This window comes from Momordica charantia (genome assembly GCF_013281855.1).
Source record: "Momordica charantia cultivar OHB3-1 chromosome 11 unlocalized genomic scaffold, Mcharantia_2.0 BLBB01000011.1, whole genome shotgun sequence".
Classification (NCBI taxonomy): Eukaryota; Viridiplantae; Streptophyta; class Magnoliopsida; order Cucurbitales; family Cucurbitaceae; genus Momordica; species Momordica charantia.
In genome coordinates this window covers 19590443-19604682 of record NW_028275159.1, presented here as the reverse complement: position 1 = coordinate 19604682, position 14240 = coordinate 19590443, and the positions used below count along the sequence as shown (strand labels likewise).

The following is a 14240-nucleotide window of genomic DNA, read 5'->3' as shown; positions in this document are numbered from 1 at the left end:
GTACACACATTAATAACTTTTCTAATAAGTTGTAAAATTCGAACTTTCACCTTTCTTATTTGAGTTGTAATAATCTAAAAGATCGCGCAAACTATATAAAAGATTAAAAAAAAGTTAACGTATTATTTGTTTAATATATGAAAAATAAAATATACATTAAATTTGATTAGAATATATAATAATATTTTTCTAAAGAAATTATTAATTAAAAATTTTAAGAAATGATAAAATAATTTTAATAGTATTGTCGAGCCAAAACTTTTTTGAATAATCATTTTGTAAAATAAATATTTAATTTTTTTTTATAATTACTTCATTTTTTTTTAATACAAGACGTGGGGGTGGAGTTCAAACTCGTAATCTCTTGATCAGAGATAGGTGTCTTAACCACTTGAGCTATGTTCGATTTGACTTTTTATAATTACTTAATAAACATTCAACAAACTATATAAATAATTGTATAGTATTTTTCCCGCACAAATTTATCTACCTATAAGTGTTTCTATAATTGGGAAGTCAAAAAAATAAAAAATAAAAACTGTTCTATAATTGTACTAAAAAAACTGTTCTATAAAATTTCGCTGTAATATGAAACTTGAAACTAAGGTTCTCGTTTCATAATAATTTTACTTTTTAATTTTCTATTTTCAAAAATTATGCTCTTCTTACAAACTTTTGGTATATTTCTCACCTCTCTCTTGGATTAATGTTAGAATTCTTAATCACATCTCAAAAATAAAAACTTGTAAATTAAAAACTACTTTTCTTTTTAGCTTTCAACATTTAGCTTAAATTTTTAAAATGTTTAAAAAAAAAATTAGATAACAAAAAATTAACACAAATATTTAAAATTAGCTTGATTAATTTTCAAAAACTAAAAAAAAAAAAGAGTTATCTAATGAGGCTCTAAAAAACTAGGTTTAATCAAGAGATGAGTGATTTACGATCACGTCTTTGCTTTTGATTTCAAACAAAATGTCTCATATCAATCAAGATACTTATCTTCACCTATATACCATGATTCTCTCCATTCTCTAATTAATATAAGACGCCGTTTGTACTCTTTGCAATCCTAACCCTCTTTATTTAAATAAAACAGTATATGAGAATGAGGGAAGAACTCAATTAATAGACTAATTTTCACAATCATTTCTAGACATTATTAGATAGCTTACATACCTCATGATATATTACTCACTTGAATTCAATTTTAGTTACACGTTTTATGCATAAAATATCTCATACCGCATAAAATATCTCATACCAGTAGAGACGTTATTTGTACTTAGATACTCGGAATCTTCCTCTCTTCTAATCGAGATAAGACGTCGTTTGGATCCGTCCCGAGTAACGGAAGAGTTTGATTGGGGGGAGAGCCGCAGAAGAAAAACTAGAGTTGACAAATTAAGGAGAAGGCATGGTAGGGGCACGAGGGGATAAAGCGTGGAATTGAATCAACCCAAAAAATGAGTGGCAAAATCGAGGATATACCATAAGTTCTCCTCTGTCACATGTGCAATCCCGACTGAATAGTGAATAATATTGCTGCCCCTTCCACTTTTTTTAATTGTAATTCGCTTCGAGCTGGTTTGATAGATTTTCATTTATATTGGAACATATTAGAAATAGGAACAAGAAATAAGTGTGAATTTTTTCTAAATGCATTTCAAAATCACATTTGGCTATGAAAGAGGTAGTTCTTGTCTATTATAAACTTTTGTAAAGTTCATTTTCTTTTCAATATAAGATCCTTAACATGATCCCTCAAGATCGTGACTATTTTGATTTATTAGTCTTGGTCGGATCTCATTTTTAGACTGGATGCTCGTTTGAGCTTTTTAAACTCTAATACTATATCAAGAAAGAAGGAAATAATTTAAGAAGAATTTTTTATTTATTTTATGTATTTGAACACTGTAAGCTCTCACCTTTTAACTTGTTTTTGGTACTTTCAAAACTATATTATACAATTTTGAGAATGTTTAAAAAAAAATTGAGAAACAATAAGTCTAAATATAGTTGTCAAATGCTTAAATTTCTTAATAAGAGTAGAAACGAGAAACAAGAAATGGATTCGCTTCCTCTTTCTTTCGGCTTTCTATATTTTTTTAATATAAAGTATCCATATGAAAATAATACTTGCGAATATCCCAAGGCCAATATCATAATATAAAAAAAAAATATATAATATAATATAGATAACATTGCTTTGGAGCAATCTAATGCGCCTAATATCCCATATTTTATTACTCTCATTTTCCTCTCTCGGGATCGTTTATTGCCTTTTTTTTTTAATTATAAATCATATCAATCGTCTCCATTTCCTTTCAAATTGCAAACCCTAATAATATTATACCCCCAGTCGGTCCAACTCCTGCATATACATCCGTTTTGAACCACCTGGCGCGTGCGCCTACTCTCCTCCCTATATGCATGCAATTTCTCCACTCGCCTTAATTTTCAATTATCGTCCAACTCCATCGTTAAATTATTTTGCTCATTCTTTTCAAGTAGAATGTTAAAACTCTAGGTAAAAGCGAGTATAGTTCAACGATAATTGACATGTATCTCCGATTAAAAAGTTGTGAATTCGATCCCATACTCCATATGTTATACTAAAATATATGTGTGTTAAAACCCTCCCTCCACATACTCGTACATACGCAAGAGATCATTGCTTGGTGGAGTTGCATTCTTTGTTGCTTGAACTCAAGATCTCAAAGGTATTCTTTGAAGCCCCAAATCACCCAAGCTATCCCTTGAGGATAATTTAAGTACTTTCAATTTTGATTCATTTTTGTCTTTGTGAAAATTGATCATTTCGGTCCTTGTACTCTAAAAAGGTGACAATTTTAGTCCCTTAATTTTATTTTAATCTCATTTTTCTATCACAATTTCAACATGACACTAAATTCAATCTATTTCTTAAAAGGTAAACATTATTTTATACATTTATGTTACGTGTAAAGTTTGTGTTAAAATTTTGTAAAAAGGGACTAAAGTGATCACTTTTTACAAGTACATGGACCAAAACGAGCATCTTCAAAGTATAAAGATTAAAACGAACCAATGTTCAAAGTACAGGAACCAAAATAAACATTTTCAAAATACGGGAACTAAAATAAACCAAGATTGAAAGTATATGGACCAAAATAGTATTTTAACCTTACCTAATTTCATAGATTAAACTCTGAGCTTAATTTTTCAGTTTGAGTCAATTACAATACTAAATTAATCCACCTGTCTCAACTTATTCCATATTGGAATTTTGAAGGCGTTTATATTTTATATTAAGAAACAGGGGAAGAACATAGCGAGATATACATGATAATGAAGATCCTCTACATCATATAAAGTAATGATACTAGCTTGCACTTTTATTGATCGTGGGAACAATTATACTCACCACAATCTAAAATGCTACTTTTCAATTAAATTCATGCTTTAAAACATAACATTTTTTTAAGTACAACTTTAAAACATAACATTAATTCATGTTTTTCAACTAACATGATTTTCAAACCCTAATCATAAACATGATTGTTGATGCGTGGATTTTGGTCCTCCGGTTCTCCTCTTCGCACACACCTAACTTGATTATTTGGGACTAATACCTGAAAAACCAAATCGAACTAGATCGGTGTGACTTTAGTCACATGGGCTGACGGACTCCGATGTCTAAGTTAGCAAGAGAAAGCTGAGAAAGTAGTAAACTTCATATGTTCCCTTACCTCTAGGATTGGACCGCTACTTATAGCCGTGAAGTTAATTCCAGAACCTTCTGTAGCTAAACCCTAATTCATAGCGTTGCAGGGCCTGAGTGAAATCATTTGATCACGGACGGGAGACTCGCAGACTGGGCTTTTGGTATAATATTATTGTCCGCTTTGGGCATATCCTTTATGACTTTACTTTTGGTTCTACCCAAAAGACCACGTAACAATGAAGATAATTGTCTTATCTTATATATCAACTCATTTCCTAACCAATGTGGTACTTTATTTGCATTTCCCTTATAAACCTTATAATATATGTTTATTTTCTAAAAGTTATTTTAATATATTATTAACATTTCATTTAAACACACATTTGAATTTTTAACCTTTAAAAAAAAAACTACTTTAGTTTTCACGGTTCGACTTACATTATGAAAACGATTTTAAAAAGTAAATCACAATACAAATAAACACGTGGGTGGGAGTAGTATTTGTAATCTTAATTTTCACAAACAAAATACGTATCAAATAGGAAGCATAGAGGCTAAAGCTTATAATTTAACATAAACCTAAGAATATAACAAGAATTTACTAATCACAATGCCAATATAATATTTCACGTCATTTGATAATCATTCTTTTGTGCTTAGGATCAAACCACCAACCTTCGAGATAATTACAACTAATTACCATTAAGGATCCCGCATTGATATAAGAAGAAACTTTACATAGGTTTATAATAGACATGGACTACTCATCTCATTAATAAGTGATTTTGAGATGGAACTCATGATTATTAATATATGGTATCAGAATCCAAAATGTTCACACGAGCAACCGGTCCAAAAATGAGATTCGGTTATCCTACATTGATAAAATGAGGGACCTTACATAAATTTATAATAGACATGGGCTACTCTTCTCACTGCCAATTGGTTTTGAGATGGAACATCATGAATATTAATAATTACAACTATCTTATTTGTTGAGATATATTTGAATTGGTCGGAATATAATTAGCCTTAACCATTTAAATTATGCCATTGTCAAAATCACTTCCCTTTCCATTGATCATGTTTGGCAAATTAAAAAATTGATTTTAGGTAAGTTTAAAGGTGTGTTTGGGAGTGATTTTGGCATGGCCGAAATCACTTTTGCCATGTCAAAATCATTTTTCTTTTCATTAATGATGTTTGACAAATTAAAAAATTGATCTTAGGAAAACTTGAAATCACTTAAAGTTGATTTTTAAGGTATGATCACTTAGATGGTGATTTTGAAAAATCAATTATACTTAAATCTCTTTTCTCAAAATCGTTAATTCTACCATCACTCCCAAACACGCTCTAAATCACTCTAGATTGATTTTCAAGATATCATTTGGATGATAATTTTGAAAAATCAATTATATTTAAATCTCTTTTTTCAAAATCACTCATTCTACCAATCATTCCCAAACATACCCTAAGTTGACATTTAACCCATTATTACGAAAGTCGACTCACTAGAAAAGGAGTAAGATATATTTATTAATATTCATGAAATTTGATCTCAAAGTCAATTGGGAAAGAGAGGAGTAGCCCACTTATATCATAAACTTTTGTTAAATCTCTTATCTTTTCATGGTATCCCATGCAATAATTTTTTTTTATTACCCAGGATCGGCGACCCTTTGGCCATTCTGTCCCTGTACCTGGGGGTATGTGCAGTGTCCCCATATCCATACATACGCAAGGTGGTAAAGTTGCATTCTATGTGACTTGAACTCAAGACTTCAAGGATATTGCTTTCAGCCCTAAACCACCCAAACTATCCCTTGGAGACCCCTATTCAATAATCTTAACCGATGAGCTATTGTCGTATCCACCGTAATTAAATATATATATAGATAAAGTTGATTAAAATGATATTGAGAGAGTGGGGTTGGTGTGCCACGCTCCTAAAGTGGAGGGTGAAGAGACAGTAGAGCACATAAAATAGAATACAGTTCGTTATGGAGTAAACTACAGCTAGCAAATGAGAAACCATCTCCCCTCTCATTTTTCCCTATGCTTCCATTTTACGATAGCCTTCTTTAACCGTCTCCGCCGCCGTAGTCTCCGCCGTCAACGTTTCCCTTTTGCAATTATAACCTCCCTCCCTCTCCCCCTTTTGACTTCTCATCCCATATTTATATCCCCCAATAATCTCCTCCTCCAAAACTTCTCTTTCAACTTTTCTTTCTACCAATCATTCCCAATTCCATACTACTACTACTCCTTGTACTCATCATTAGCATGTAAATGGGCTCCTCCGGCGGTGGCGTTCCCCCGGGCTTTCGGTTTCATCCGACCGACGAAGAGCTCCTCCACTACTACCTCAAGAAGAAGGTGTCGTTTCAAAAGTTCGACATGGAGGTCATCCGCGAGGTCGACCTAAACAAGATCGAACCTTGGGACTTGCAAGGTAATTACTATGTTACTTGATTGATTGTGTGTGTATATATCGAAGATATGGGTGGAGAAAAAAGGAAGGAACAATTACCCTAATTATACTTGGTCTTATATTAAACAAATTTTATAAGAATTTTCCTTTCTAAATTACCTTCTTTGAAAGATCATAGGTATAAAAGAGGTTGAAGGATTAAATTTTTTCCTAAAAATTTTGATGGGAAACTATGCAAATTTAAATATGATTATTACGCTTTTGTTTCTTATTTCCAACTTTTGAGGAATATAGACGTTTGGTAACTATTCTTGTTTCTTCATTTTCATGTTTAAGAAAATTTTCTAAAATTGTGTAGAATTTATAGAAACAAAAATTAAGTTTCTTGTTTTAGTTTCCAATTTTTTTTCAAAACATAAATAAAATTATTGTTTTACCATTATGGACTTACAAAATGCATAATAGATATAAGATAAAAATTTTGAATATTTAATTTAAAAAATTAAATTTCATTAAAATTTTACCAAACGAAATAATAAATAGTTACCAAAAGAAATAATTGCCATACACCGTTCTATTTCTATTTACTAGGAAAAGTGAACAAGAAACACCCGTTTTTGTTTATGGTGTATGTTCCCTTTTTTTTTTTTTTAAAGAAAAACAGAATTGCATGACCTTAACATCCCTAGATTCAAGAATGATAAAACAAAACTTTTATTTATACTAGAACAAATTGGAATAAGAAATAAGAAATTTGTTTGGAAAAATACCTATACAATTTTGAGAATATTCTAAAAAAGAAGAAATAATAAACCTAAATAATTTGTCAAAGATGTAGATTTCTTAATAAAATTAAAAATGAAAAACAAGAAACGGAAACAATACCAAACGAACTGTCACTCAATCGTATCTAAGTAGGATAAATTAGTTAAAATGATGAGAGGGTGGAACTCGTTTTATAGTATATTTAATTTATTACGATATTAATTATCGGCAGTAACGTAAAGAAACTGCTGCTGCTTCTGCTCATGAGTTCAATTTTGGACTACTTTCTTGCATAAATTATATTTGGCTCTACACTAATTTTCTTGTAATATGTGCATTGCATCTCAAATCTTCCCATTTCTCTATGCTTTTGCTGAATTTCTGATTGCTAGTTTTTGACTTTTTTTTTTTCCTTTTCCTTTTGAAAATGAAACTCTCTCCATGAAAACTCGAGAAAGATGACATAATTGGGCTAAAATTTAGATGTGAAAATGTGTATAAATTAATAGTTTTTAAGTTGAAATTAAACCAATTCGAATTATTTTTAAGTGTGGTCAAAGAGAAGTTGTGAATTCCAATGCCTTTTTAATGGGTGGAGTTGATGAAATATATATAAATTTAACCCTCATGGTAGTGAGTTTTTTTTTTTAATTAATTATGAATAATTGTCTAGCCAAAGCCAATTATGCAGAATTATTCTAGTAATTTACACATTTAATTGTAGGTTTTCCATGAATGAACTAAAAACTATCAAGTTTCAATTTTACTTTTAATTAAACTTAAAAATTTTAAATATACCACTCAACCTTTCAATTACTCAAAATCACATCTTTGAATTCTAACTTTAAAATTTTGGGCAAATTTATATTTCAGTCTGTAATGTTGGAGTTGAGTTTTTTTTTTTTTAAATTTTTTTTAAATTATCATTTACAGAGTCTCAATTAGATCACTTATATCATTTTGTGTTGATAAATTGTTAAAGTTAGCTAATGATAAACTTTTATAAATATAACTGACATAAATTAATTTAGTAGAAAAAAAACGTCACATAAGAGGATAGTTTTCTAATTTCTCCTCTATATATATATAGAAATTTCGAGTTTTCTTTCTTTGATAAATTTTTTTTCATAAAATTTTCAAAAATCCATTGAACATTATGCAGTAAACTTATCATCGGTCAATTTTAACACATTTATCAACAGTGAAAGAGAAAATTAGAAAAAAACATCTCTAACATTAAAAACTAAAATATAATATTTAATTATCAAAGCGAGTATAACTCAACAATAATTAGTATATATATCTCAATCAAAAATATTGTAAGTTCAATCTCCCACCCCATGTTTATTTTAAACTCACACCCCATATGTTGTACTAAAAAAATAATATTTAACCTAAAATTTAGAAACATTAAATGATATTCATAATTATCTTGAACCAATGCACATACATATATGTGTATACTTACCTTATTTTCTAATTACAATTTTATCTTCAACTCAATATACTTACTTAAACACAGGCAATAAGAGAGGGTTAGTTTAAGTATAACATATGGGAAAATTGCAATAATAAATAGGCATTTTCTGTTTTGTAGTCACCGTTTTTCAAAACCTATATTTTCTAATACTGGGTGGATACCAAATGACTATTCCTACTCCTCTACTCTCTACTCTCTCCTCTGTCTCTCCCTCTCCTGTCTGTCTCTCTCTCTCCCTCGCTCTGTTTCTCTCTCTCCTCTCTCCTCTCTCTCTTCTATTTCTCCGGCTCTCATTCTTGCTATCAATCTCTCCCTCTCGCTCTAAAACATGGGTTGGTATCTAGGTGATGTTAGCAAAAACTTAGAAAATATTAGTGAAATGACAATGAAGTCGTTTGATATCTAAGCTTAGAAAACATAGGTTTTGAAAAAGGTAGCTAAAACAATACTCATTGTGTAAGAAGTTTTATTCGATTTTTTCTAACAAATATGGAGTATGAAAATTTGAACATCTGATCTATAGATGTTATTTACCAATTGAATGGTCGAATAGGATGCCTATGTTGACAATTTTATATTGAAATTATTATATATAATATGAGACGTCTTCAATTTTTGGTTGTGATCCGTGAGAATTTATAATCAAGAGTGTTAAAGTTATATACTATGAACAGAGAAATGCAGGATTGGGTCGACGCCACAAAACGAGTGGTACTTTTTCAGCCACAAGGACAGGAAGTACCCAACAGGATCAAGAACCAACAGAGCTACCAACGCCGGCTTCTGGAAGGCCACCGGCCGTGACAAGTGCATCCGAAACTCCTACAAGAAGATCGGCATGCGAAAAACCCTCGTCTTTTATCGGGGCCGAGCTCCTCATGGCCAGAAGACTGATTGGATCATGCACGAATATCGCCTCGAAGATGCTGACGACCCTCAAACCAACAACACTGTAAGCACCGCCTCTCATTACTCTCTCCACTTCACGTTCACTTCAACTTCAACGTGAATATATGTTTTAGTTTCTAATCTCGGTGTCTTTTATTTGAATTTTGAGGAAAGTTTGACTTTTACCTTTAAACTTGGGTAGTGAGATAATTATAACCATAGATATTCAACTTAAACAATTTATACTCTTTTAACTTGGAGAATAAAGTATAGTAATCTATCTAATCTATTAAGGCTGAATAAATGGTGCAATTATAACTAGAGAGCTATGAGTAGGTTTTTTTAGTGTAATATGTGAGCGTTGGGGTATCGAACTCATAACTTCTTAGTTAGAGATATATGTCAATTACCGCTGAGTTAGGCTCGCTTTGACATTTATGATTAGTTTTTACGATCAAAACGAGACTACTTTTGCTGGTATTGATGTTTTCGTTGTATTCAATGATCTTAATTATAGTTGAGTTTTGAGCCTTTTGTATTGCCTTATCTCGTGGCTAGGTTCAAGGATTTCTGAGTCTAGATATTTTTTTAAAATGATGTGTGCTTCTTTAACTAAATATATGATTTTATTGGTTTATTTTGACAATCTTTTAATTCTCAAAATGAGTTTAGTCCAACGGTAGTTAACATCTGAATAACGTCTCTCTTATCCTAATATTGTCATTTTGTCATCCAAGATTAACATTTGGTGACAATAAAAACTTAGCCCAAAAAATATGAATTCTATCTCAATTCTTTGTCATGCAGGAAGATGGGTGGGTGGTTTGCAGAGTTTTTAAGAAGAAAAATTTGTTCAAAGTCTCAAATCACGAAGGAGGAGGGTCCAGTGTAAACTCCGACCAGAACCTAAACAACAACAGTTCATCAGCTTCAATCGCCATGGCGGCTCGCACCTTCATGCACAGAGATTCCCAATACCAACTCCGGCTGCCGCAGAGCTACGGCGGCGCTTCCCAACCGGCGTTCGAGCTCAACAAATCCGACCTCGCTCTCCACTACATGCCTGCCGCCGCACCCTCCTCCCACTACCCCCACCACCTCTTCCAGCCTCAGATCTCCGCCATCACCCACAAGCCTCTCGGCGGTGGCTACGAGTTCCCAGCCCTGTCCCTGCCCCCGGATGCACCGCTCATGGTGAAGCAGCTCATGGCAAACCCGGAGAGCGGGCAAGCGGGGGATGGGATGAACGAATCGTGGGCGGTGTTGGATCGACTCGTCACGTCTCATCTGGGGAACGAGGATGAGAACGAGAATGAGAACGGATCGTCGTCGGTTGGCCAGATTAATCAGCTGCCGTTGAGGGGAGAGATGGACTTTTGGGGGTACACTAAGTAATAGAAAAATGAACTTTTATGTGCCTCTTATTGAAAGAGGCTGTTGTGAAATGCATATATATGCATTGCGTAGGGATGAATTTATTTGTTGTGGGTGTCATTTTTACTTGATTGATATTATTATGCAAATTGTTGGATAAATATTCTTAATAATATTTGCGTCTCTGATGATCTGGTTGTAACAAAATGGTATGAAATGAAGCTGTGAGAGAGTTTCTTCCCAACTTGAAAATATTATGTCTTTTAAATTTTCCTCCTTAGTGGCATTAATGATCCACAGAGGGAAATCATTTCCCCAAATAAAAGAATCAGAAAAAAATGCAAGAGCTTGGTTTGCAACTTTGTGTGTGCAATAGATTTTTGAAACTTTTTGTTACTAGATGGAAACTTTCCGAATGGAGCTTTGATTTCGTAAATTATAGAATTGAGATGAAATCAGTCTTTACATCGGTTTGACTTGTTGAAAAAATTTAAAAATTCGAATTATGATTATTATAAAATAGAAACCATACCATTCAAGAATAATAAAGAATAAGGATCGAAGTGTTATGGAAGAAATAAAGCGAACTTGACAGGCAAAGTGTTAAAGGATCACACATTGATAAGATAAGGACCTAACAATGGTTTATAATAGACACGAACTACTCTTCTTATAGCCAATTAGCTTTGAGATGTAATCTCATAAATTTTAATATGGTATCAGAACCCAGAACGAGTCACAATCTCATATAGCATCTCGACGTTGTTGCACAATTTTTTTTTTTTTATAAGAATAGGGTTGTTTAGCCGCCAAGGAGGAACAATTTTAGAGAGATTTTTTGGTAGTTTACATTTTTGACCAATTTTTAGGGCAAGGAGACCATTGAAGAGTTTAGAAAAGAGATTTTCAAGGCTCGAGATTGTGAATGTTGCTTTGGAGACGGACAATTGACATGCTGAATTTAGTTTCTTCCAATTTCCCTTATTCTTTTATAGTTTTGTTATGAAATTCTCGTTGAGATTTTATTGTTTTACATTGAATATGAATAACTTAGTCTTTTATATTAGGGATTGATGTAGCCATTGAATCTTATGGATTGATTGTTTAATTCTCTTGATTGAATGATTACGAATGTTTTATATATGCATCTGTATGCTTAATTCCTTTAATCTACTAGCCATTGATTAATCTTAGACTTGAAATCTTACACGGGAGAGGTGGTTCAGAGTTAGAACTTGGATGCATAACTAAAGGGGTTTTAAGATCAGGAGATTTAGAAGTTTTTTTTGAGATTGTTAAAAGACTTATTCAATAAAGCCTTAACTTGTTTTAGAAATTAAATAGGGATATTGGTTTCTTAATTAGTAAGGAGATTTAGCTTGCGCTCGAGAGAGGCAGTTGAGATTTAATATTTCTTGGCCTATACAATTAATAACTCATTCATTCTTGGGTAATTCATTAAATTGGTTCATAGATTCAATAGGTGAAATGAATTAGGGTATCTTTCTCCTTGTTGTTTTTATCTTAATTTTAGTGCATGTTTATTTGTTTTTATTCTATTCCCCCATTTGATTTTTGATTCTCTAAATAAATTTTAGTGATCGTATCTATGGTACTTGATTGGGCTAGAAACCCGATCTAGAGGACGATATCGGTATTCACTTACCAATTATATTAAAACTTGACCCAAACATTTGCGTAAGCAATTTCTACTACACCAACCTAACCAAATTTACACATCAACATTTGACGCTGTCTGTGGAAAACAACTAAAATCCAAAGCCAAACGGTTACCGACATAAATATTGGAATGAGCAATCAACATGAAGATAAGGAAGGCTCAATGATGAGTGCCATCGGAGGAGAAGGGTGAGCTGAGAACTGGTCTTACCCACTAAAGTTTTGAGAGAAATTAGTCGACCTATCATAGATCAGGAAGAGCAACATGCCCAAGAACGAGAGCGATAATAGGGTAAATTAGCTATTTTGGAATAAAGAGTTGAGGGAATGCATCAGAACTTATCCCTCATTTTGAACATCCTATAACAACAAGATCTAAGGCAACCCTCATTGCTCTGAGATCCATTAAAAGGCTAAGCTCCAGTGATTGATGATATTGTTGAGTCAAAGACTGACCTGCAAAACCTTAGCAAACTAAAGGTAGGTGGTGACGATAAGCCACAAACATACTAAAGATGGAGTTTTCAGTCGCCAGACGCATTTTTTTGCTCATTTTATGCAAACTGGTTCGACTCCTATTTCATACCACTTTTTGTTTATCTAGAATTTACCTTAACGAATTCCGTTTGACTTTAGCCTTTTCAGAATTAAATTCAAACTAATGTGATTTAAACAAGTGACCAACAAGTAAATCAACTGGATGAATTATTTTAGCAAAAATTGCTTACTGCAAGTGTACAGGTCAAGTTTTAATAAGATGGTAAGTAATTACTGATATAATTCACATGATTAGGTTTCTAGCCACTCAAGTACTACAGATATTAATGTCCAATTTTATCTAAAGAAACAACAAGAAATTTCTTTTCAACACAAAGACCAAATAGCAATGTGAGTAATAGACTTTAAGGAAAATTTTTATGGAGAATAGGTCCTAGGGAATTGACTTCACCAACTGAACTTACAAGTTGACAAATTAAATATGTCAAGATTGAATAAGCAATTAATATATAAGCAAGAATTCCTGAATCACAACCAATGAGAAGTTCCCGACCCAATCTCCACTATCTCGAGAAAATAGTATCCTCACCCTCAACCCTTGGTCTCTCGAACTGATCCTCTAAATTCTCAAAATCTCCAACAAAAACTGTCCCCCACTCCCTCGAAAACAGTGCCGAAACCCTTTATTTATGAAAGGGCATCGTTACAGCATCATAGCCTCATTAGTGAGCGCCATGGTGCTGTATTAAAATTGACAAACGTGTAAAGTTCATAGTGCCATGGCACTACAAGACAGCACTGTGACACTGTCATCATGGAAAAAGACCCAACTTTCATCTACAGGCGCCATGGCCCTGTGTGATGGCGCTGTGGCATTGCTTCTTTGGATTTTTGCTCCCATCTTTGAACTATAGGTGCCATGGCGCTAAGTGATGGCATTGTTTTTATTGAATTAAGTGAATTAAGCTTTCTTTGACTCTAATTTTCCTCTCAATTGATCAGTTATGCTCCAATTCTTTCTAATGGCTCGATCGTGTAAAAATATAAGTTATGTACGTAAATATGCCATGAACAACCAAAAATTGCCAAATAATTTCCACCTAAATGTCATGAAATGTGACTTATAAAGTACACTATCAAAACACCAGTGAAGAAGTCTGGAGGGTACCCGCGACGCGATCACCGAGTGTTCATTTAAGTCGCGTTGTAGGCGGTCACCGAGTGTACATATGCTTTGACAAACATAAGCATAAAACTGACAAGCTGAATATAGGTGTAAATAACATCTCAAAATTTTCTCACACCTAAATCATGTTCTTCTCTGAATATCTCATAACTTTACATAATAACTTCCCTTGCAAAACCTTTTCATCTTTTCAATATCCAAGAAAACCAGTAAAGTCAATCACACATCA

The 14240-nt window shown here is 32.7% G+C and overlaps 1 protein-coding gene across 1 annotated transcript; it reads left to right on the top strand.

The window, feature by feature from the left end:
- Nucleotides 1-5902: 5902 nt before the first annotated feature.
- Nucleotides 5903-10854, top strand: NAC070 (NAC domain containing protein 70). Its single transcript, XM_022303346.2, has 3 exons — nucleotides 5903-6161; nucleotides 9060-9337; nucleotides 10081-10854. Exons 1-3 carry the CDS (start codon nucleotides 5999-6001, stop codon nucleotides 10666-10668), a joined length of 1029 nt encoding a protein of 342 aa, XP_022159038.1. The 5' UTR covers nucleotides 5903-5998; the 3' UTR covers nucleotides 10669-10854.
- The last annotated feature ends 3386 nt before the right edge of the window (nucleotides 10855-14240 follow it).